Consider the following 24,970-nt stretch of genomic DNA (forward strand, 5'->3'; position numbering starts at 1 on the left):
CTATTCATTTATCTTTAGAGGGGAAGGGAAGGAGAGGGAGAGAAATATCAATGTATGGTTGCCTCTTGTGCATTCCCTGCTGGGAACTGGCCTGCAACCCAGGCACGTGCCCTGACTGGGAATCGAACTGTGATCCGTTGGTTCGCAGGCCAGCGCGCTCAATCCACCAAGCTACACCAGCCAGGGGTATTTATATTTTTATAATGCTTATTCTAAAAGATTACTACTTTCAAGAATATTTCAAAAATTACTTTAGTTACATGGTATAATTATGCTCACAAAAGAATATTTTCGGGGGGGTCTACACGTGAGGGCAGCATTGGGATTTAAAGATAAAGGTTGCTAGGTGTCTGGGCATCAGTGTTAGACGGCACATGCTGAACGGGAGGCGGCGGCCGCAGTCTGAGAAGACTGCTCTAAAAACACAGGGGAGGGAAAATGCAAACCAGCAAAGAGTTAACTCCCCTTGCTTACTCAGTGAATTTCACAAAGGAAACAATTCAAAATTTAATCACAATACATAATTTATACATCAAACCTAACTGGATAAAATTAAAAAATTTCTCATGTCATAAACCTGGTATTTACATATATTCAATTTACTAATAATTTTTACTGACAGAAAAATATGGTATTCATAATCATTTAAAGTTTGTTCAGTATTTCAACAGTTGCTAATTTGTTAATAATTGAGTATAAAAACCAAGTAAAGGCAACTTTATCATGTTATCATAGAGTTCATATAATTCATATTGACAAGTCTGCATTATTCAACAAAAAAAATAACTCTTACGGTTTGTGTGAAAAACTAAATGTTAATAAACCAAAACATTACACTCCCACTGACTTTAGAAATAATTTACTGTGCTACAAGAATTGGAGATGGTGGGTAGGAGAGTAAGAACAATACACCCACTTTCATTCCAGGGGCAAGACCATGCATATTGGGACCCTAACTCACTGTAACAGAACCATAGCATGTCAAGTACATCAAAGAATTCTCATTAAAATTTTTAAAATTTCAAGTGGAAAAAATTCCAAAATATGTTCTGATTAATTTAAGTATTCAAAAAGTTCAGTCCCCATTCAGAAACAGATAAACAGTATATTTATTAAATGAGTTAAGACAAATAAACTTTACAAATAGACAAATAATAAAAGGCTCAGTGGCTAAAATAGATGGTAAGCATCATTGAAAGAAATCAACACCATCACGGTATCTTAGTTGGCTTACACGTGTAAAAAGAAATTTTCAAAGAGCAATTTCACAGAAATGAAGCCAGTTTTTGTTTTTCTTATAAACAAATAACCATTTCTTGGTTCAAAACTGACATCTGTTATGAAAATTACCATATCACACATATTCGTAAGATGACAAGGAGTAACTCATCTTCAAAGTGCAAGTAAGTCTATTTACAACCACAAAGAAGGCAATGAGGAGGAGAAAGGATTTTTAAAAAATATACAAAGATTAAAAACATTTGGGATGCAAAATTAAACAATATTTTGGTTCGAGGATAAAAGAGAAAAAGTGATTGGATTACAGATGCTATACATATTATATAATGGGATCCAAGATCTTTTAACAGCTTGCTTGTACTTGTTTTCTACTTACATAATGCTCTGGAAATTTCTCGTAGAAATTACAGTGTCTCAGAGAAATACACACTAAGCATGTCTTGCTACTACTTCATGGATGTCATAAGACCCGTTTATGGATTAGAGTTGGTGTAAAAAGCCATTGCCTTAAGTTGAAAAATGAATACTGTAAAAGCTCAATACAAATCCTCCAAAGCACATGCACTTCTAAATCTTTTGGTAGTTACATTCATATTTAAGCATAACCAAAATAAAAAAGAAAACTGAAAATATTTCCCTTTTCTCTATTCCCTATGCCTTGTAGACTCTCCAGTTGATAGGGTCAATTTTTAGAGTTGAAAGGGTTCTTCAAGATAGTCTAGTCCAACACCCTCATTTAGGGTTGATTTTCCCAAGGTCATGCAGCACGTTAATGGCAAAACCAAGAACAGAAACCAGGTCTTGACTCCTAGCCTGGTGTGCTTTCCGGCATATCATGCTACCTCTTTTACAGTTATGATTCGCTATAAATACCTGATGAATAAATGTACAATTACAAATGCTGACAGAGCCAATGTGTTTCTAAGACTTGCCGAGGATTACTGCGAAGGACTGATGGAGAGAAAAGGATTTTCCCCCACCCACCCAAAATATCAAGCACCGTCAACTAAATGTTTCTTTGCTGGGTCAGATGCTGTAGTAGTCCTCGTAAACTTTATGTCAGCCTGAGGGTTGTGGATCTGGTGAAACCAGGGCCCTAACACAACGCCAGCTCCCAAAGGTAAAGAAAGACAGAGGCAGAAAAGGAAAGACAGACAAAAGAGAGAAAAGATTTAAAAATCTCATTGGCTTAGAAATGGACATTCCAGCATATTACTACTTATTATATCTAAATATGTATATTTTGGGACCTTTTTCACCTTTCATGTAATCTCATTTTACCATAATTTGTTATTTGGCCACTTAAGAATTAAAATAAATATACCAAAGACAATGGTGGTCATTACTTTTTTAAACTGTTGAGACTATTTTACACAAACTAAGTTCAATTAAGAGCATGTCGAATGGTGACATTGCGAACAATTTTCTTAATCTGGTTCTATTCTATTATCACCAAGGAATTAAAGTGGTACTTCATGGGGCTGTTACCATCTTGAAACTTACTCCAATTGTGGTTAAAGAGAACAGACTGATGAACCATATATGCAGAATTGAGTAAAGAAGCTGAAATGCCTTTTAAAAAACATTGTCGTGAATTTATTTATTAAAAGGGCAGATTTATTTATGTTTACAAACAAGTTTCAAAAACAAAAGAAAAACATGTATGCTTCTACTTATTAACCTTTTTCAAAATGCCAACAGCCCTCATGCTGTATGAAGGTTTCTAAGGATTTATTAGAAAAATCAATACAGTTCACTCACAGTTCACCAAGACATCACTGAACTAACATGATTAGACAAAAACAAAAAGGACTAAGGTTCTCTTGTAGTTTGATAGCTTGATTTAATTTGATTTGCCTGAAACAACAAAAGCATTTCAAGCATCTTTCATTATCCAGTTGATGTCTCGCATTAAACATTCTACTAAATTCTGAACAAAAGGTTATTAGCAAGTTTTCAAAAATTTTAAAAATTAAACAGTTGTTTCAAAACCATTAAGTAGTAAATGTATTTAAGAAACTAATTAAGACAGATGCCATAACTTTATTAGAACACCACTGCTCATGTTTTTTTGTTTTGTTTTGTTTTTTTTTTGTTTGTTTTTTTAAACAAAGCATTAGTGTTATCTATTTGGCTATTAGTATTAGCAATTTATCTACAATATTTAACAAGGTAAATTGTAGGCAAAAATTTAGTACAGTTTCAATAGAAACACCCCCTTTTTTTTCCTGAAAATAGAGCAGTATTTGAAGGACTAATTTTTCTTTGCATCAGTTATAAGGAAGCTTCCCATCTATGAACAGGAACAAAAAAAGTATCTACAAACCTTGTAAACAGATCTGTATCATTTATAAACATAAATAATCCAAATTATTAACAGCCAACAGCAGAAATTAAAGAATCAATTCTATGACCCAGGGCTCTTTGCTTGCCCAACTTTACTCCTCCCTCTCTCCCATCAAAGACTGAGATAAACTAAAGCTCTGTGAATACACTGTTCAGGACCATTCTTGGGTACTACTGGTGATCCACAGGTCAGTTCATGCTGAGTTACTGTTTATCTGTCAGTTCATTTCTCCCACCCCCTAAAAAGCACCCTCAGTCTGGCAGAAAGCTTTGCGTTTTTTTAAAAAAATAAATCTACATTCGTACAAGTGTGTCTTCTGTTGAAGTCCAAAGACAAGAAAACTATCTTGTCCGTCACAATATGTGAAAAGACCCAGTTTCAATTTGTTTCTTTACAATGCAGCTAGTGTGTTAACATTCAGCTTACAATCAGAGTGATGTTTCCAAACTATGTAGTGGGCTTCCTGGGGATGAAGAGGTAGCAGACTTGTTCATTTCTATTGTAAGGTAAATCCCGCTGTCAACAGCATTGTTGTTTTTGTTGGGAGAGGGTGGAGGACTGGAGTTACGTTTTGTAGGAGCATCGTCTTCAGCATCAGTGTCATCAATAAGGGGGATATGAGGTTCTGAATCTTCTATCCTAAACTCAGGATGTGTCATAAAGTTGTGAATCGAACTTCTTGATTCCGGTTTTTCTAACCCTTCATACAAAGAACTACGAAATGCATTCACCACTCGAATCTGTGAATATCAGAAAACAGAAGAATGTCAGTACACTACCAGCTTGACTGCAAGAAGGTGCATTTATGAGTCTGAATCCACAAACAGCTAGGTATGAGTGAATCATATTTGCATGTAATGCAGTGGAACTTGCAATACACTGTAAAAAAATGAGTATTTTAGTAGGACACTACAGAACAACAAAGCACATACTCTAAGAATTAAAAGATATAGAATTCAAAGAATACTAAGAAAATCTCATTGTCACAGGCTAAAATTTAATAGCCATTTTATAGAATTTTTTCCCTAAAAACAAACAAACAAACAAACAAGAAACAAAACAAAAACTTAACCATACACAAGCTTTGGCTGATTTTTAAAAATAAAAAAGAGTAATTTTGAAAACAATTTAAATAAGTTAAACGAAGTCAAGCACAGAGGGTTATTATTTATCATGCTAGGAATTAGGGTGTCACCAACTATGAAAAAGCCAAGCAAATACAAGCCGAATGCCGCGATGAACTGACATCTACCCCACTATTCCCATGGGGTATAAAATAAAAGTAAAGTCCAAATAAATATCTATAAAATGCCATTAAACAGCTATAAATATTTGAGTATATGCCACTTATCTATAAAGTGTTACGGTGTTTTTCTCTATAATAGATTCAAACTTAAGTCAATTTATATACTATTGTTCACTGGAGAAAACAGACTTCAAAACAAAACAACCAGAAAAAACCCACCTATGGGAGTCTTCTGTGAAATAGTCCCCAAGGAGAAGACACAGAGTCTTCTAATATTTTTACCTCTCAACAAATAGCCTAACAATTCATCCTCCTTCTCAGAAGTCTGCTTTATGGATGCATGAACGGGCAAATTAACTTAAAAAAAATCACTGCATAGACTGACATTATATCTCTTAACCCAGTGTCACACAGACTTTCAAAAAAAAAGTGGACAAAATCCAAACAGTTGAACATCCACTATGTATCAGTTTAAATATGGTGTTCGCTTTTGCTTTGGGTCTAATGAATCCCACTTAACGAAGACACCATTTCCTCATCAGAGAAGTAACTGGCACTGACAGTACAAATTAAAGAGTGTAGTCACCAAAATCACCTTGTGAAACAATAAAAAATTAATAAATTTCTTCAAGTAGACACGTGAGTGTAGTTTTTCATTTAAATGTTTTAATGTATCCATCACCTGACAGTTATCATTTGTGTGTGTGTGGTGAGAACAGTTAGGACTCTAACCTCGGCAAGTTTCGAAGACACAATATAGGGTAGTCACCACGCCACGCATCTCCAGAATTTACCCATCTCGCATAACTGAGACTTTGCACCCCTGACCAACATCTCTCCATCTCCCCTTACTCTCCAGTAACCACTGCTCTACTCTCTGCTTCTATGAATTTGACTGTTTCAGATCCCATGTCTCAGAGTTTATCCCAAGGAACAAAAATCAGAATCTTGAAGAGATCCCTGCACTCCTATGTTTCTTGCGGCATTACTTACAACAGTCAAGACATGGACACAACTTAAATGTCCACTGAGGGATGAACAAAGAAAACGTGGTGTGCATACACAATGGAAGGTTATGCAGCTTTGAAAAGAAAGGAACCCTGACATTTGCAGCAACACGTGACCAGTTCTGATGAAAACCTCCTCTCCCCTCAGAGGTGTCTTGCTTGATTGCCCAGCTCCTGTATGCAGGCTGTTTTACCACTTGTTCACTCAGCCCTTTATACACGGAAAAAAAAAACACAGCACTGCACCACTGACCGAGGAAGACAGAGGTAAAATGCCTGAGTTGGAATTCCAGGTCTGCCACTTACTAGCTAAGAAACCCCATGCAAACAGAGTTCCTTAACTATAAAGTGGAGAGTAACAATGGCACCAACTGTTGTTATGGGAGATTAAATTGATTTGCCCATACACAGGCTCAGAACAGTGTTAGCTCCCAAGTATCAACATCAGGACTTCCCAAACTTTAACGTGCATGGGAAGCACCTGGGGGTCTTGTCAAAATGCAGATCCTGACTCAGTAGGAACCTAGGATCCTGCGTTTCTAACAAGCTCCAAGAGGAAGATAAAGCTTCGTCCTGTAATTCACATTTTGAGCTGTAAGTATCTACTCTTTGTTGGTTTATTCTATTCTATTCAGGATTCATGTGTTTATACTTTAGTCTCTTCATTTGACAGACTATTAGCAGCAAATACATTTTCAATTTCCTTTATTGCTCTTCCCCATTTATGAAGACTACAGTGTTTTACATGATACATAAACAATGCTCTCTAAATATACCATTACCACCATTCAATTGTTTTTATTGTGAAATCTTACATTTTTTTAGATATGTGGACATTTGACAAGTATCCTGACTGTCCTAATAATAAACTATGTAGTTAAAAAACCAAAAAAGATAACCTTCTCAAAAAAAGAGTAAGTGTCTCCTGTTGTCAGTGGTCAGGAGGCAGAGAGAACACACACTGGGAGATCAGCCAACACACCCGATGGGTGATGAGAACTGTCCAAGGTGACCCCGAGGTTGCTTCTTTGACTTGGTTGCTGACAATGCTCCTAAATAGAGCTAGAGAAACAGTTAAGTTTTCTGTTTTGTTCTGACCAGTCTGGGTGGACGGGAATAGCAGAGAATCGAGGGAGAAATAAATCTCTTTTGGAACAGGTTAAATCTGGGGAGCTGAAGAACATCCAAGTGAAAACTACCCAAACTCAGGAGAGAGGGATGAGGTGTGAGTGCCAAGCTCTAAACCTGACAGAGTGTAAAGAATAGTCAGTGTGTGTGTACACATAGTCACACACATAAACACATCTGTGGCAGAAGAGATTAAGCCCCCTTTTTACCAAAACTTTTCAATTTTGGTAAGAATTTTTCTTTCTGGAAGAATTAAGTTATCTGAGAATATGACAGCTTGAAAGGTTAGTCAACATCCTCGTACTCACTCTCACCACGTTACAAACGGTGCGACTGGGCACCTGGGAGGGTGGCTGACTCGCCAATCACTCTCAATCAGCATCAGCAAGTCTCGGAACCCAGTTTCCTGGACTCCCAATTCCAGGTCCTTTGGATGTCAGTAAGAGAACACATGGACATCAACTTTATACCTGATGTCACCAGTATAAAACACTTGCTAAGATTAAGCTTAGTGCTGTCTTCTTCTGACTCTGCTACTTAGGCACATGACGACAAGACATATAAAAGGACAGCTCAGAATTGCTCCAAAGCAATGAATTTCAAGGAACGGTTCTCACGTTAGATAAAATTACAATAAGGTTTAGATTAACCAAGGGTCACTCAACCAGATTTGTTTCACTTTCTACTTATAAAGAACATAAGTAAAAAAGCACTCTCTATGTAAGGCATCGCGTTCAGCTAACCTATACTTGCTGTGATCTCTATTATCTTCTATATGTACAATTCTCTCAGTTCAGCAGTAATTTTGGGTAACTAAAAAGCATAACTCTGTGCACAAAACTTTAGGTAGGTAGCAAACTATTTTAATAATAGAAAGAATTCAGTTCAAGCATAAAAATAAGAAGTAACTTTAACTACCACTCATGACAATCCAGGCCCATTTTATTTTATCCAGTCTTGGCCTGCAACCCAGGCATGTGCCCTGACTGGGAATCGAACCAGCAACCCTTTGCTTCACAGGCCCATGCTCAATCCACTGAGCTACACCAGCCAGGGCCTAAGACTTACTTTTGTACTGTGTAAGCTTTTACTTATCTGGAATAGAGGTTGGCAAAGATTTTCTGTAAAGAACCAGACAGTAAATAGAGCTTTTGTGAGCCATATGGTCTCTAATACAACTACTCAACTCTGCCAGTATAGTGCAAAAACCACTAAAGACGATATTGAAATGACTGAGCATGACTGTTGCAATAAAAACTTATTTTCGAAAACAGGCAATAGGCCAAATCTGGCCCACAGGCTATAGTTTACCAACCCTTCACGTAGGAGACCAGATTTTCTCTCCATTTCTCCTTTCCAGTAAGGCTTAACTATTGACCCAGCAAAGAAATTTACTAATAGTGAAGATTGATATTAGAATGATATACTTTATAAATAAAGAAAAACTATAGAATGTTTTCTCTAGAAATCTCTAGGAGTAAAAAAACCTGACTAATAAATGAAAGAAAAAAGATGATCTCTCCAGCGATGTTTCAAGCCTAGTATATGACAAAGTAGAAATGGATTATTATTTCTTCCTGTAGCAAAACAAGGACTCCAAATAACAGTCAAAGAAGTTTGAAATCCACAGATATTTCTAAGGCTGTTCTATATTAGGGCAGGAACACAGTAAGGGAACCAAACCTTTCATTACACATATTAACACGAATGATTAATTTTATACATTGGCTGATGTTCTGTACTATCACCTATGACAAAGCTTTACCAACACAGTTAGAAGAAATTTATGGTGATAGCAATATAATTCTTAGTGTACAATGATAACCTCATAAACAAGAATATACACCAGTCCTCAATACCTCCTTATGTTGCAAGAACACAGACTACAGAATAAAGAAATAAACATCTCAAACCCTGATAAAGCCACAACAACTACAAACATGCTCTCTATCACCCTGGCCCCAGCAACCCAGGGGTCTCATGCACACTTGTGTATCAGAAATGAGCCTGGGGCAGGTGAGGGTGGGCATGTCTTAAAACAAAGTTGGTGACTGATCTGATATTTAATATAAGCCTGGAACACAATTATACAGAGAAATATAGTAATTATACTATACCCAAGGTCATGTGACCCCTCTCTAGATAAAAAAGTCAGTTATTTAAAATTTTGCTGAAATAAAAATAAATAGAATACACACCACCCAGGAGATAAAATTTTCAGGAAGGTTTAACATGAGCTAATCATGAGGAAACAAAGACACTCAGGATGTAGGATACTTTATAAGACAATTGACCTGGTATTCATTTTTTAAAAAAGTCAGTATCCTAAGAAATAAAGGTAGAAAAAAAATGAATCTATATTAAAAGAGACTAAAGAGCCCTAACACTCCTGTTGATGAGCATTTCTTGAATTCTGGCTCAAAAGAGTTGTAAGGACATTTTTGGGGTGGTAACTGAAGAAATCTGAATATGGACTATACATTAGATAAAATGGCATTAGTGTTAAATTTCTTGAATGTGATAATACAGTATGATCACATAAAAGACTTATTTTTTAAAGACTTATTTTTAAGAGATACACACTGAAGTATTCAGAGATAAAATGTCGTACCTGCCACTTTCAAATGGCTCAAGAAAAAGTGCATATTAATAATGTAGATGTCACATGCTATTAAGCAGTGGTAAATCCTGACAAAGGGCATTATTCATGTTTTAATCTTTCAGCTTGTCTCTTCATTTTAAATTTTTCAAATTTAAAACTTTGAGATCAGGAAGACTCTTTTCAGGATAAAATCTCATTTAGGGTCCTTCTTACAAGATATAAACAGATCCTTACCATCCATTCCAGCCTCATAACTCCTAACATTCCATTACTCTTTTTAGTACCAAAGAACGTCACTGAAGCCTTTCCCTAACTGAGCAAATTCTATCAAGAATTAACTCAGGAGTCATTTCCTCAGTCATTTTTTCTGACTTCCCAGGGTATGTTAAAGGCCCTATTTGTTTTCCTTACTAGACTGTAATGTGTTGAGGTTCTAGTACAGCCTTGGCATATGGTAGGCTTTCCACACGTGAAACAAACAGTAAGGATAGGAGATGAAGGAATCAGTTGTAATATGCCCCCAAGGGTCAGGAATAAGGTGAAATCCAGAGATACAGGGTATGAGGGATGCAAGTGACATTAGCAGACACAGGTACAAAGCCCGGCAATTTACACATACAATTTCATTTAGGTAGGCAGTAGCAGAGTAATGTTTAAAAAACAGATTTTTATCTTTCCACGTACGTAAATTTATCACCCTGTCTAACGTTATGGGCTCAGTTTGCCCTCAGAGCACTTGTCTGTGCTTTGCTCTACATCATGCTGCTTCTGCTTATTAGCTATGGACAAATCATTTAAGCTCCAAGTCAGTTTACATATAAATAAAATAAAATAGTTCCTGTTCTGTTTTGCAAAACACTGTCAAAAATAACAAACAAAAATTACTTAACAAACAGTGAACCAAAATGCAACGAATAAACAGTTTTCCTTACAAGTGCATTGTTTTCTCCCTCAATTCACCCCTCTCCCCTCAACTTCCCAAAGTTCCTCTATTCCTTAAGAGGCTAAAGACCAAATGGCAAAGACAGGTCTCTTGCCCAAACACAAAGATTAACTTTAGGTAAGCACAGCTGACTGTGGGGGTGGGTGAGCTTATATCTTTAGTGCCTCCACTATACTGAGAATCCACAACAAAAATCAAGACCCTAATTCACAGTAAGGATGATACTGTGGAAAGGATTTTGGGGTATTTACCATTTACTAATAAGCTGTAAGAAAATTTGTTATTTTAGTTGGTTAATGGAAAATATGACATGAAATGTTTCAATAATTAATCAATAGTGCACTTTCCCTACTTCTTTGGAAAACTTAAGATAACAGACAATTTTAAATTAACTTGATTATGTAAGTCTTAAAAAGCCGATAAATACCACAGAACCCTCCCTCACCTGGCCCCCAAAAGTAAGAAATCCAAAACAAGGCCAAAGTCTAGGCTAAAAAGGCAAACAACTGGGTATATATTGAGATCCTTTTTTATAATTTACTTTCCAACCTCAGTAAGATACAAGTCAAAATGCTACATTCCTTTTTAGCCTTAAAAATACAATTTCTTGGTTCTGTTAGATCAGTTTCAAATCACATGCTTCTGGACACCATGCAATGTAAACATGTTTGAAGGCATATACTCAAAAATTTATAGTAGTTTCACAAATTCTAAGCTACAATTTTATTCCCCATATTAACGATCAGTTAGCATAGAGACAAGCTCACAGAGGTCATATATAATCTTTGGTTGCAATTGTTCCACCTGTTATCTAGCCCTCCGAGAAATAAAACAACCACAATGACAACACTTTGAGGTCTCAATCCACTTTACGAAAAGAAAGCTTTATGAAAAGCCTGAACAATGAATTTAACATTAAGGAGAAAATGAGAAACGTTAGGTGTGTGAAGTAGGAAATGTTAATTTCATGCACTTAGGAACACACACTCACACCCCACAGTAGTAGAAGCAGTAGAAGAGGAAAACACTACATGTGTAGGGGTAGAAATATTTGTTACATCATGATGCTGGCTGGCGATGGAGGGTTGCCGCCTTAGAGCCCCCTGAATGGAACTTCCACTCTGGAAAGCATTCACTACATCCATCTGCAAGGAATCAGAGATTGTGACAGCTTGCTCAGCAAGAGAGAGAGAGAACAAGAGAAAGGACCATTCCATCTATCAACATATAAAAAGTAAAGAAAAAAGGCACTTTTTACAGAGCAGATAAATAGGCAAGAGTAGTATTTTGTGATGAAGGGTGGGGGGAAGCTAGGAAAAAAGGAGCTTAGGGCCATATAGACACATTCTTTCATGATCAGTTAAAACTTTCACTCATTCCAGGTACCAGTATTATTTTTCAAAGAGTAAGTTTTGTGGGTTGGGAAGGCTAGAAAGGAGTTAAGGAGTGTGTTCAAACCTCCTCCCCAGGTCCAAAAGCCCTCAGCTGGCTCCCGTTTCCATCATCTCTCCTACCTCTCTCCAGGCCCATACCTGGGTTTGGATTCTGTTCAGACCTCTAAACCACAAGATCTGGCCACGCCGCAACTCCCTTTCGGCGTGATCAATCTCTTCCACGTCCTCTGCTAATTCCTCCTCAGGTATTTCTTCCTTTTGTGTTCCATGACCAGCTTCTTTTAGGAATTTTAAACGGCTAGTAGGAATTGTTGAAATAAGCTACAACACAGGAGAAAGAACCTGAAATGAATCTTATCAAGTACAAGTAAACTGATCAACTTGAGTAAAAAGGGCATGAAAAGGTACAAGTGTAACCAACTACCTTCACCAACGAAGCACTGAGATCCTGTCTGCCAGAAGGTTTCCTTCTCAGAACAAAAAAATATTCTCTTAGCTACACAAAAGATTTAAGTTTGAATGGTAAAAAGAAGGCTTTCTTGAATGAAAACAATCTGATTACATTTTTCATACTTTATTTAGGACAGTCACAATAGTAAATTATAATATCATGCTTTGACATGTATGTACTTTTTTAAATGGAAAGTTTCTATAATTCCTTTTTTAAAAGATTTTATTTATTTATCTTTAGAGGGGAAGGGAAGGAGAGAAGGAGAGAAATATCAATGTATGGTTGCCTCTTGTGAGTCCCCTGCTGGGAACTGGCCTGCAACCCAGGCATGTGCCCTGACTGGGAATCAAACCTCGATTCGCGGGCCCACGCTCAATCCACTGAGCTACACCAGCCAGGGCGCCATGTATATACTTAAACTCATATTAATTATATTTATTTCAAATAAAAGTGGCAGGTGTCTTACTGAATGCAAAAGAAGTTTATATTTCATTGGTACTATAAGAATTTAGTGAGAAAAAACATACCTTACAAAAATCTTCAAAGTTAAACTAAAAAGTGGAAAGGTATTTATTTTTTTAAAGCAACTGCTTAAGAATCTGGATTAACGCTAATTGATAAAAACATCAAACAGAAAGAGATGCCCTAGAAAACACAAGGGATACAAAAATACAACTATCTATTAGCTTATAAATGTTAACAGCCCTTCCTTAAGGAACCTGAGCTACCAAGGGGAAACCAGCATGCAGTCCTAATCAGAACTGCTTAGAGAATTTCTATCTACCGTAACCACCTAATTTCACGGAGGGAGACAGGCTCAGAGACACAAGAAGGGACTTGCTCATGTAGTGACTAAGTATCTCAGCCTTCTGACCACCCAAATCAGTACTTTCTACCATGGCACATTGAAATTCAATGGACGATGTCAACCAAGGATGGTAACTGATGTCTGCTGGGTATGTATCTATAGGATTTCCTCTTCTGAAATTAGCCCGATTTTGTGTGTGGGTGGGTGTGGGGAGTTGTGGGGTTCTGTTATACCCATGAGAGCACATTATAAAAATTAGAATTACAGTCAAAAAAGAAAGGTGGACCAAGTATGGATCTTACTTAAAAGATCTCTATTAATTAGGTACTCAAAATGAGTAAGAGAAACCTCAGAACTTAGAAATACGATAAAAAAAAACCCCAGGTGAGATAAAAGTCATATAAAGATTAAGTTCAAGGAAAACCAGGATGTTTGGTTTGACTGACTTGCAGAACAAAAAATTAGTTCACACATGTTACATATCATATTACATTAACCTTCATTTATGAAAACATTAGTATAGATTCTCTATCATTTTTTAGTAATGGCCATAGATTTAAAACGAACAATGTACACACTATTACCAGTTATCCTTTAAAAATAATGTCATGTACTTGCAAGTCAGCCCTATAATAAAGGTGAAGTATGTCTTTTTTTCAGGCTTTTTAATGATATTTTATTTATATACTGTTAAAGCCATTCTATCCAAATAATCAAAAATGTCATTTTGTGGTTCACTTTTCCAGATACCATTATTTTTTATGGTAACATTCTCTATGCAAACTGAAATTCAAGATTTTTTATATGCTACATTTTGGATTAAACTGTGTAAAAAAGGATGTAGTTGTAAGTAAACAATATTTTATATTTTTGTAAAAATATTTATTCTAAAAATGCAGAAATACGTTATAAAGCACAAGACACAGATATTAGAATTCTAACCAGTTATAAACGCATTATCTAATACTGCTATAAAACTTATTGTACAAAACAAGTTAAAAATATGTAAGAAATTTAAATAGTGTTTTATTATATAGGCATGATCATAACTAACAGCAACTGACATAGAGAAACAAAAACCACATTTTAAAGTGCTATATCCTTAAATGCCATTTTTGTCCTAGAACGGCAACTACTCATAATCAAGTACAACACTGCTTAAAGAAAATACACATTAGAAATAAAAACAAATTACTTAAGGTTTGAACAAAAAATGTTATTTTTACCTGGCCCCAGAGTAATGTTCCCATTCCTAGGAATATTGACCACAGCCACTGTTCTATTGAAAGTTCTGAACAACTGAACGGTTTCCCACCAAACTGCACAATTATTATCTGGAGGAATAATCAAGAGTAAATTTATTTAAATGCTTTACATTTTACCATTCACATACTTCAAAAATTACCCAAATCTGTGTCCTCTAAAAATTAAGCTAACCATTATTTCTGATGGTGACATGTATAATATTCACAGCTGAAACTAAGGCCTATGAAATAAATTAAAATACCTCTGTCCAAAAATGTAAATATAGGCGTATTTCATGTTTAAATTATGCTCACTAAAAATTTAAAAATATGATTCTCATGATCAGGAAGATAACTTTATACTTTTTTTCAATATAATCTCAAGAAATTACATTCCCCTGTATTTAGTATAACTCTGAATAATTTATGTCTTCCCACAAAGATAGCATACTTTTGTGGAAAAGTGGATGTAATATTCAATCTTATCAGTTTTCCTTTATTTTTTTAGATTTTATTTACTTATTTTTAAACAGAGGGGAAGTGGGGGAGAAAGAGGAAGAGAAACATCAATGTGTGGTTGCATTTGTGTGCCCCCTACTACGGATCTGGCCTGCAACCCAGGCATGTGCCCTGACTGGGAATCGAAGTCACAACCCTTTGGTTTGCAGCCCGTGCTTAATCCATTGAGCTACATCAGTCAGGGCTATTTTCTTTCTAATTGCTATTCATTCCTGGTTAACAATTAGACTTTAGGCCACATATAAATGAACTAAGAGGAAAAAAGCAACTTGCAATTCCAGAAATATGTACTAACTCTGAGGTGATATACCCTCAGAGGTTTGCTCTCCCTGATAAAGAGAAAAGCCGAATGATCTGTATAAATAAAATTCATAATACAGTGCTTACTTTAAAGAAACTAAAGTGGCAAATATGGGAATTCCTGTAATCTGACAGGCTGTCAAATATTGATATTAAAAATAATCATTTTAGTATTAGTTATCAACTCCATTCTTTGCAGATGGACTTCATTCCAAATTCAAGTGACATGTATGTATTTGCCAATTCCATTGTTTTTAAAGTCAAGGTTATTTGTACACTTGTTAGTCCCGACTGTTTTTTTTTTTTTTAAGTAGCCGAACTTAGTTGATTATAAATGATTTGGAATCTTGTTTGGACTTTATAAAGATACCAAGCTGAAATAATTTTCTTTTATAAACCAAAAAAATGAGCATGGACGGAACATTTGTGCGTTTTCAATTTTTTTTTAAATTTAAACATTACCTTTTTTTAAAGTATAATGAGGGATTTAAAAAGGATATTAAGATGCTGGGGAAACAATGATTAATATGGTTGGTTGGTTTTGTTTCATAAGAAACAATAATCTTTTATTTTAGAGTTGGAAGACATAAAATGATCTAATTAGTAGTGGAACTTAACTTCCAAAAATGTTTCCATATTCTTTAATATACTACTTAGATTAACATGAAACTACACAACTGTGTATTTCAGTGTAGTGAAGCATTTCCTACTGTATGCCCAGGGAACCTAGAATTAGGTGTTGTCTTCTAAACTTGGAAGGGGGTGGATTAAATTAAATAAACTCAAGAGGTTTTTTTAACTTAAGAGATTTCCCAATGCCACCAAATTGTTAATTTAAAAAAAAGAAAAGAAAAAGTGGCTGAGATTTGAGTGTTTCCTTTCAGACTCTAAGCTCAGGGCTTCACGTGCACTGTCTCTTGTAATGCTTTAGTAATTTTATGATATGGCCTAATTAATATTATCATTCTCATTTCACAGGTGAAAAATTGTAGCTTGTTAAGGTCACACAACTACTGAGGCAGCACCTTGATTTGGGCTCAGAACTGATTAAATCCTATGTTCCTACTCATAAGTACTGTGTTATACGGCTTTAAGAATCTCCAAATAAAGCAATGTTTTCTAAGCTTATTGAGGATGTAAGAGCAACTCAAGAGACTAGTGTTTATGGAATATACTTTGAAACCACCGATTCTGTGTCCACTGCTACAAAGCAGAAAAGAAATTAAAAATATTTACATAGGATTATCACGTACTTCGTGATCTGTACAAAAAAAAAGTAAAAATAAGAATCGGCTAATAAATTAAGAGACAGAAATTAACTTAAATACAATTTGTAAGGTGGAGTTCTTCAGGTACCTCAGATCTATGATCAACTCTTGGGCTATTTTGTATTAAAAACAAACAAAAGAAGATATGTATAAACAAGGGTCATGTTTTCCTACCAGCTGACAGTCCACAAAAGTGATACTCAGTGTTAATCTGCAACAGGAGGATAAGGAACACCCACCAGGGTTCAAATCCATGCCCTATTTGCACAGTACTGCTGCTACTACTACTAAAAACAAAAAGAACACAAATCCTCATCTGAAATGCACAGTGTGAGGAGTGAAGTTGTTGATTTATATACTGGCCCATCCTTCTTATCTCACCGTGAATTTGTAATAAAGTGGCCATGGGCCCACATTCTGAGTAGCACTGGTGTGTTTACAAGGCACTGAAGAATAACACCTCACATTAACTGTTTTAGGTGAGTCAGCCTTTGTCGGGAACTAAGTTACCAAATAGATTTGCTTGATACAGAAATAGGCAGTTAAATTTTTGTACTCCCCATATTTTAATAACAGATCAAATAAACCTAATTTTGTAGTCAGTAAAAGTTAAAACTTTAGCATGTCATGAGCAATGATTTTTTGTAAAATCTAAATAAAACTTTCAGAAACCATTTAGCAAATAAGCAATATTCCTCCTAAAATTTATAGAAATTAAAAACATAAATAATTTTTACAAAAATAATGAAGTCAAGGATTTTGGTTTCAGTATCCACAGTATACAAGGCATAAGCTAAATAAACTGTTAAAAAAAAGCTTACTTTTTCATTTGAAATCTTACTGTGTTTACTAATTTCCTGGTGTGATTATGTACCCCATTCATAAATCTGTTTTGGTTCCAGATTCTACTATACAATCTTTTACCCAGAAGAGTACTATAGAATACAGGATGATATAACAGCATAGGTTTAATACACAGTTATATAAAATTACTGTATGCAGAGTGATCATTAGTTTTATTCCTTAAGTGACCTTTATGAACATGGGAAAATTTTCAGTCCTTCCTGTTCATTCCAGTCCCACTCCTCACACCCCATTCTCTACTCTCTCCTCTGCCTTGTTTTGACAATACTACAAAATGAAAAACTGACATGTCCAGCTCAGGATGCAGCTATTTAGAATCATCTGGAATTTTAAATGTTCATTTCAAAACCTTTTATTATTTAATAAACTCAACTGTAGAAATACAACTGCTATTCATTGCTAGGAACAATTAAGCAGGCCTAGACGGTCAACTATATACATTTATGTTAAACAGCATCAAAATGCTGTTTGAGACGATGTAGAATGAAACAATTGGAATCAGAGTGAGTGTGAGATATCATAGCCATAGAAACCTTAGTGCAATTAAAGTAGTATCAGCTTAACATACTCTTCTCATATGCAGAATTCCAAGACAGTGCAATTTTTTGCTTGAGTTATATTTAAAACTCCTTTAAAATGTCATCAAAGCAATACACAGAAGCCCCACACATTGTAGTTAAGTAATTTCTGGAAAAAGCCACCTGTTTACCTAATATTTCTCACTTAGTAATCATATTTTAAATAATCTTTTCTAATTACCCACCTGTACCACAAAAGTGCCTAGAACAATTGTGCAGAAGATGGCATTATTAAAGATTCCTTCAAACACATTTCTTTCACCGTGAATTTTCCGGGCATTTATTTCATTGAAAAGTTGCATCAGCACAAAGGTATTAAAAACAATAGTGTAATGTTCTGAAGGAGGAGCATGCAAAGGAGCATTTCTTCCACTATCAATATCAAAAAACTTTTCTCCTGAAAAATGAAAAATTATTATTTTGTAATTATAAAAGTAATTAAACATTTTATAATAATAAAACCTAGCCAGATCTTTATTTGGCCCTAAATGACGGTACAGAAAGAGCTGGAAGGGATCTTGGATTATCCAGTTTTCTCTTGTTTTATAGATGAGCAAACTGAAGGCCCACACACTATGCTGACATACACAAGCTCACATATCTATATTTGTGGCAAATTCAGGGCAAGAAATCAGGACTCTGTTTACTTCCCCCATTCTCTTTCATACTACCTCCCCAAATTTACTAAACCTCCACTGATAAAAAGGAGAAATTACAGGTAAATGAGGAGTCAAAGACAGAAAAACTTATGTTCTTGAAGAATGTATAACATTTAAACATCTGAGATACTAGCTTGGAAGAGAAGCAATGGCAGTTTTATCAGGCACTGAATTCTTACCAGCAAACAAGAGGGTAAAGACTACTACAAGTTGATAGAATGCATGACCCAAAATGTTCTTCATCATCGTGCGTGAGATGAGAGGTTTATTTCTACCATAAGGTTTCCGAAGCAAGAGCGATTCAGTGGGGGGTTCGGTTGCCAGAGCCAGGGAAGCAAGTGTGTCCATTATGAGGTTTACCCACAGCATCTGCACAGCCTTAAGGGGCGAATCCTAGAAAAGACAGGTTTCCTAATAGACATTCACAGCTATTCAGAGACTCAGCAAATCTCAGGAAGTCTTTTGTATTCAAAAATTTAAAGAATAGAACTGGATTGCACCTTTATATTAATTAAACTAAAATACTAAGCTTCTGCTTATTTAAATATTTAAGCACTTAAAAAAGGCATATTATACACAGATTTGCTTTAAAATAAACAAGTTTTAATGAGCAGATTGTCAACCTACTTGAGTAATACAGGCACCCGTGAAAGCAACAATCACTGCCACCACATTAACAGTGAGCTGGAACTGCAGGAATTTTGAGATGCTATCATAGACATTCCGTCCCCACATAACTGCTTTAACAATGCTTGTGAAGTTGTCGTCTGTGAGGATGATGTCCGATGCTTCTTTAGCTACGTCAGTTCCAGCGATGCCCTATTAGGAAAAATTCTGTGAATTACACTAAATGTTCAAAATATAACTTTTAAATATTCAAAAGGATAATATCAATTGATCAACAGAAAACTTACCATTATGCTAATAACTGACAACTTTACTGTAAAACAAGTTAATATAGTTATTCTAAGATACCATCTCTCAGAAATTCTCTTAGGATAAATCAAAAATAAAAAAAAGAGGCTTTGAAAATACTTTAAATTGCATTTACAAACAGAGGAATAGACATGGGCATCACCTCAGTTCCTTCCACAAAAAGATGTATTAAAAAATAAACTCACAAAGACAAAGTTAGTGGGAAAGATGATACTGCAAGTAAATCTTAAGAGGCTAAACAACAGATAACCAAGTACTGAATAATATTAGTAATACTGAGGCCCCCCAGAAAACTGAATCCTAAGCCAACAGGAGGCAACAGCCTTTCTTTGCACCACAGACCTCTCTATATACGCCCAGGACTTGGCAGCACCAGGTAGAACAGGAGGTAGGGGGAGGGTGTGAACAAAAACAGGAGGATTTCTCGAAAGTCTACTGAAGACACTGAAGAAATACTTAGAAGGTCTAAGCTAAGAACCATATCCATCAACAGCAGAACGGGATAGATTATTGTTACAGATTAATAAAAAGAGCAAGTGAACTACACTATCTACAACAACACAGATGAATCTCACAAGCAAAAATGAATAAAGGAAACTGGACTCAATATATGATTCTTTTGTACTAAGTTCAAAAACACGAAATTCATCTTCAGAACACTGGTTATTTTTTTTTTAAGATTTTATTTATTTATCTTTAGAGGGGAAGGGAAGGAGAGAAGGAAAGAATATCAATGTACGGTTGCCTCTCATGAGTCCCCTGCTGGGAACTGGCCTGCAACCCAGTGATTGTGTGGTTCGCAGGCCTGCACTCAATCCACTGAGCTACACCAGACAGGTAGAACACTGGTTATCTTCGCAGAGAGGTCAGGACAGTAAGCAGAAATGAGTGTGACTGAGGCGTCTGGGGTAGAGGTAATATTCCGTTCCGTACCTTGCACAGACCAGGTCTGTTCATTTGTGATAATCAGTCAGTGTGTCCTTAACACTCAGGCATGTTTCTGTATGTGTGTTAGGCAATAATAATAAAATAAAAAGAAAGCTAGATCCTCAGAGCCCCTTCCCAAGTCCATGCCACCAGGCAATATGTCACTCCCTCTGACATGACAAAAGACTGCTGGCTAATTTACCAGAGGCAGTATGACAAAGAACTTGTGGACTGAAGGGAACTAAGCACTGCTCAGGACTGGATACTATACTGAAATTAAAAGTAACTCTGTTTAATAAATGTTGAGACTATCATCTTTCTTTCCCTCCTTGTTTCCCAGGACACTAGTATTCAGATTGCTGTCTAGGTAGCAGATTTAAACTTCAAAAAAAGATCTGATCGCCTCAAGAAAAAGACCTAAAATACTGTAATTCAAGGTACTCTAAAAAGAGAAATGGCCAACCCAGATCACTTTATAGAGAAGCTTCTGGTGGACAAATCCCACCAACAGGCCCAAAGCTTTCTAGCTTTCCAACTTTACATGAGCAAACAAGCAGAGATAACCAAGGACCATCTGACACTGTAGAAGAGCACTAACCTGAAAGACAGGCTAAACCCAAGGGAAGTGGAGTCGGGTGCTGCAGACACAAAAGCACACTAAAAAAAATAAAATCTTTAGAAAGGTAAAACGTACACCAATAAAATAAGATCAGAATGTTAAAACAAGAACAAAAAGTCAGAGATCCAAAGACAACTCCTGGAATTAAATATATGACTCACGTAAATGTAAAACAAGGAAACAGCTCCGGAAATAAAGCAGGATGACAAAGGTATGGTAAACAGGAAAAAAGAGACAAGATAATATATCCAAGAAGTCTAAAAATCAGTGAATATTCCATAAAGAAACACCGGAAAGGAAGTAGGATTAGTACAAGAAAATTTCACAAACTTGAAGAAAATGAGTTTTCAAAGTAAAAAGCTTCTCGCATACAAATCATCACAACATTCAGAGAATGGAAAACAAAGTAAAGACTGACTATACTTCCAGAAAGAAATAAAACAAACACCAAGAGGTTCAATTTAAAATAGTATGGAACAACAATGGAGGAACAAATTCAAAATTGTAAAAGAAAACCATTTTCAATCTAGATTTTTACACCAAGTCAAATTAAAAGTCAAGAGCTGAAGACAGGATGAAGATTTTAGTCATAAAAGTTATGAAAAAGTTTAACTCTCATAACTCATTTTCCCAGGAAGCTAATGGAAGAGACAGCTCTACTACATGAGTGAGTAAACTCCAAAAGACTATGGTATCAAGTCCAGGAAATACAAGACTCAAAGTAAGCCAGGGGTAAAGGAAATCCTCAGGAACAGAGAATAACAAGACCACTGTGCAGCAGGCTCAGCAAACAGCCAGCCCACGTGCAGGCATGTCAGAAGTCTGGGAGAAGGATCTCTAAGAGGGTGAAATAGGTGAAAGAGCCAGGTGTCTCTGATGCAGGGAAAAGAGAAGTTGGTGATGAATTAGGTTTAAACCATAGAAAAACTTAGCAACAATAAATAAATAAAATGACAAAGAAAATAAATAAAAAGGCAATATACCAAGAACACAAAGAGTTGTGCTACAAAATAAAAGCAATTATATCGATCTATCCAAAATTATGACATAACTCTGATGACAGAATAACGCCAGGCAGAGTGCATGAATATGCACTGTGTCAGGAGCAGTGTGTGTGTGTGTGTGTACAAAAGTGCTAACTTCTTCTCTCTCTGAATGAAAAGTCAATAGCAAATGCTTTATATTTAAAAAACAAACACTGTGATGTCACATAGTGTGTCACACAATGATGTCATTTAGATATATGGAGCTAAACAGTTAAAATGGTTTTCTTTTATCAAAAATGAGCTAGAAGAAATGATACGTGGTAGGGGACTTTGGTATTAAATCTTATAAACTATTTGACTTTTTAAATGCTATGCATATATTGTTTTAATAAACACACAAAGATCAAATCAACCTTTCTTTGAAATATTCAATGAAGGAACAACTTTAATTTAAAATTTTAGTCTCTAGCTCCTAATCTGAATATTTTACTTTTATTTATTTATTTTTTTAGAGATTTTATTTATTTATTTTTAGAGGGGAAAGGAAGGAGAGAGAGAGAAATATCAATGTATGGTCGCTTCTTGTGCGTCCCCTGCTGGGAACTGGCCTGCAACCTGGGCATGTGCCCTGAGTGGGAATCGAACCTCGATCATGTGGTTCGCAGGCCCGAGCTCAATCCACTGAGCTACACCAGCCAGGGCAATATTTCACTTTTTTAAAAAATTTTATTTATTTATCTTTAGATGGGGAGGAGAGAGGGAGAGAAATATCAATGTATGGTTGCTTCTCATGCATGCCCTGAGGCATGTGCCCTGACTGGGAATCGAACCGTGATCTTTTGGTTCACAGGCCTGTGCTCAATCCTCTGAGCAACACCAGCCAGAGCAATATTTTACTTTTAATGTACAATATATTTAACACATCTATGCTCAAGAGGTTTCCCTGCCTCTATTCATTCTCTTGTCTTTTACAAATGCAAATCTTAAAACTCCTGTGTTTAAATTCCTTCAAAACTTCCAGTTATTAAAATAGTCACAAGGACGTAAATGACAGAACAGGGAATGCAGTCGACAACCTTGTAGTACCGACAACCTTGTAGTACCTATCTACAAGTCAGATGGGTACTAGAATTAAAGGGGGAAATCACTTTGCAAGGTATATAAATGTCTAATTACTATGTTGTACACCTGAAACTAATATCATATTGTATATCAACTGTAACTGAAAAATAAACTGAGAAAAACTAGTCCCATAATCAAAAAAGTTTGAGAAACTTTTCATCAAAAAAAGTAAACAGCTTTTTTCATGAACTTCTCTGAGCTGTGCAGTGTTTCCAAAGCAATTTCACTCCATCAGATAGATGTTGTCTTGGAAAGAATAAATTCCTCATCTTGATATTCAAGGTCCTTACCAGATGCGGCCCCTGTCAGTCCTGTTTCACACCCCATTATCCCAGCACTGAACCCTCTTCTAAAGATGTTAGAACTACAGCCATGGGCCATATAAAAATGTTTGGGTCAACGATAAAATATATATGACGGTGGTCCCCTAAAATTATAATGAAGCTGACAACTTTCTATCGCCTAGTGACACTGTAGCTGTTGTAACATCATACACATGCAGTACTTACACACTGGTGGTAATGCTGGTGTAAATGTGAGGGGCCAGTTGTATAAAAGTATAGCACATACGATTAGGTACAATATATAACACTTGATAATGATAGTGACTATAAACGGTTTATATATGTTCTATACTAGACTTCCTATGTTTATTTTAGCGTGTGCTGTTTCTGTTTATAAAGAAGTTTGCTATGAAACAGTGTGCCATGTTGCTCCAGCAGCCGCCCTGCACATTCGTATTTACCACATCTCTTGACTACATCATTTTTCTCCTGTGTTGGATTTAATCTCTCGTCGTTTTGGACAGTAACATGCTGCATGAGCTTGTAGCCTAGGAGCAATAGGCTACACCATCTAGGTTTGTGTTGGGTAAGTGCACTTCACGTTCACACAATGACAAAAATGGCCCAATGACACATTGCCAGAGTATATCCTTGTTGTTAAGTGGCACATGACTGTTCTTGTTAATTTACTGAGGGTCTCTTGGTTGTACTTTTCTATATGCTTTTTTCCCAGCATCACTACTCTTTTGCACTTTGGGGCCATTAGTAAGTAAAGCAAGGGTTACTTGAACATAAGCACTATGATACCAGGACAGTTGATCTGATAACCTAGACGGCTACTAAGTGACTGGTGGACTGGTAGCACTGGACAGAAGGATGATTCATGCCCTCGGCAGGATGGAGCAGACAGGTACACGATTTCATCATGTCACTCAGAACAGTGTGTAATTAAAACCTTATGAATTGTTTATTTCCAAAAATTTCCTTTAAATATGTCAGGATTGCAGATGACCACGGGTAACTGAAACCACGAAAAACAAAATTGCAAATAAGTGTGGAATACTGTATAATAATAATAATCATATTTTAAATGTACTGTGGGGGCTTGTTATCTAACGGAATTCTAAAGGGAGTGGCTAAATAGGGGGAAATGCCAGCATTATCACTTTTTGCAAGCTAATAATGTACTCACATTAGAGTTCTTCCATAAATCTTATTTTATTGTTGCAAAGTTTATTTTTATGTCAAATTTGCTAAATATATATGATGTGTGTGTGTGTGTATATAAATATGTGTGTGTGTGTGTATATATATATATATATATATGCTCTATCTATATCTAGCTAGGGTTCTAAAATGCTGTTTCTGCCTAAAAAATAAGAGATAAATTTAGAAAGGACCAATCAATACCAATTTCTTATTGGTATCTAATAAAAGCCCAAGACAAGTAATTCTGTTTCTCAGGTTTAAAATACGAAATTGAAGAACTGGACAAATAC

The 24,970-nt window shown here is 35.8% G+C and overlaps 1 protein-coding gene across 3 annotated transcripts in view; it reads right to left on the minus strand.

The window, feature by feature from the left end:
• Positions 1 to 1,091: 1,091 nt before the first annotated feature.
• ATP2B1 (ATPase plasma membrane Ca2+ transporting 1) overlaps positions 1,092 to 24,970 on the minus strand; it is a 125,175-nt gene continuing 101,296 nt past the window's right edge. For 2 of the 3 annotated variants that reach the window (XM_037064649.1, XM_037064650.1), the window contains exons 16-21: positions 19,225 to 19,416; positions 18,777 to 18,990; positions 18,124 to 18,335; positions 14,392 to 14,499; positions 12,045 to 12,227; positions 1,092 to 4,326 (exon numbers count right to left, since the gene is read on the minus strand). In XM_037064649.1, the coding sequence (XP_036920544.1) occupies positions 4,015 to 4,326; positions 12,045 to 12,227; positions 14,392 to 14,499; positions 18,124 to 18,335; positions 18,777 to 18,990; positions 19,225 to 19,416 (1,221 nt within the window). In that variant the 3' untranslated portion in view covers positions 1,092 to 4,014. Of the gene's footprint in view, positions 4,327 to 11,543; positions 11,658 to 12,044; positions 12,228 to 14,391; positions 14,500 to 18,123; positions 18,336 to 18,776; positions 18,991 to 19,224; positions 19,417 to 24,970 lie in introns of all 3 variants that reach the window. The other variant, XM_037064651.1, reaches the window with a different exon arrangement.

The sequence above is a fragment of the Sturnira hondurensis genome, unplaced genomic scaffold (assembly GCF_014824575.4).
Source record: "Sturnira hondurensis isolate 20B ecotype Veracruz unplaced genomic scaffold, ASM1482457v3 Scaffold0015509, whole genome shotgun sequence".
NCBI classification, from domain to species: domain Eukaryota; kingdom Metazoa; phylum Chordata; class Mammalia; order Chiroptera; family Phyllostomidae; genus Sturnira; species Sturnira hondurensis.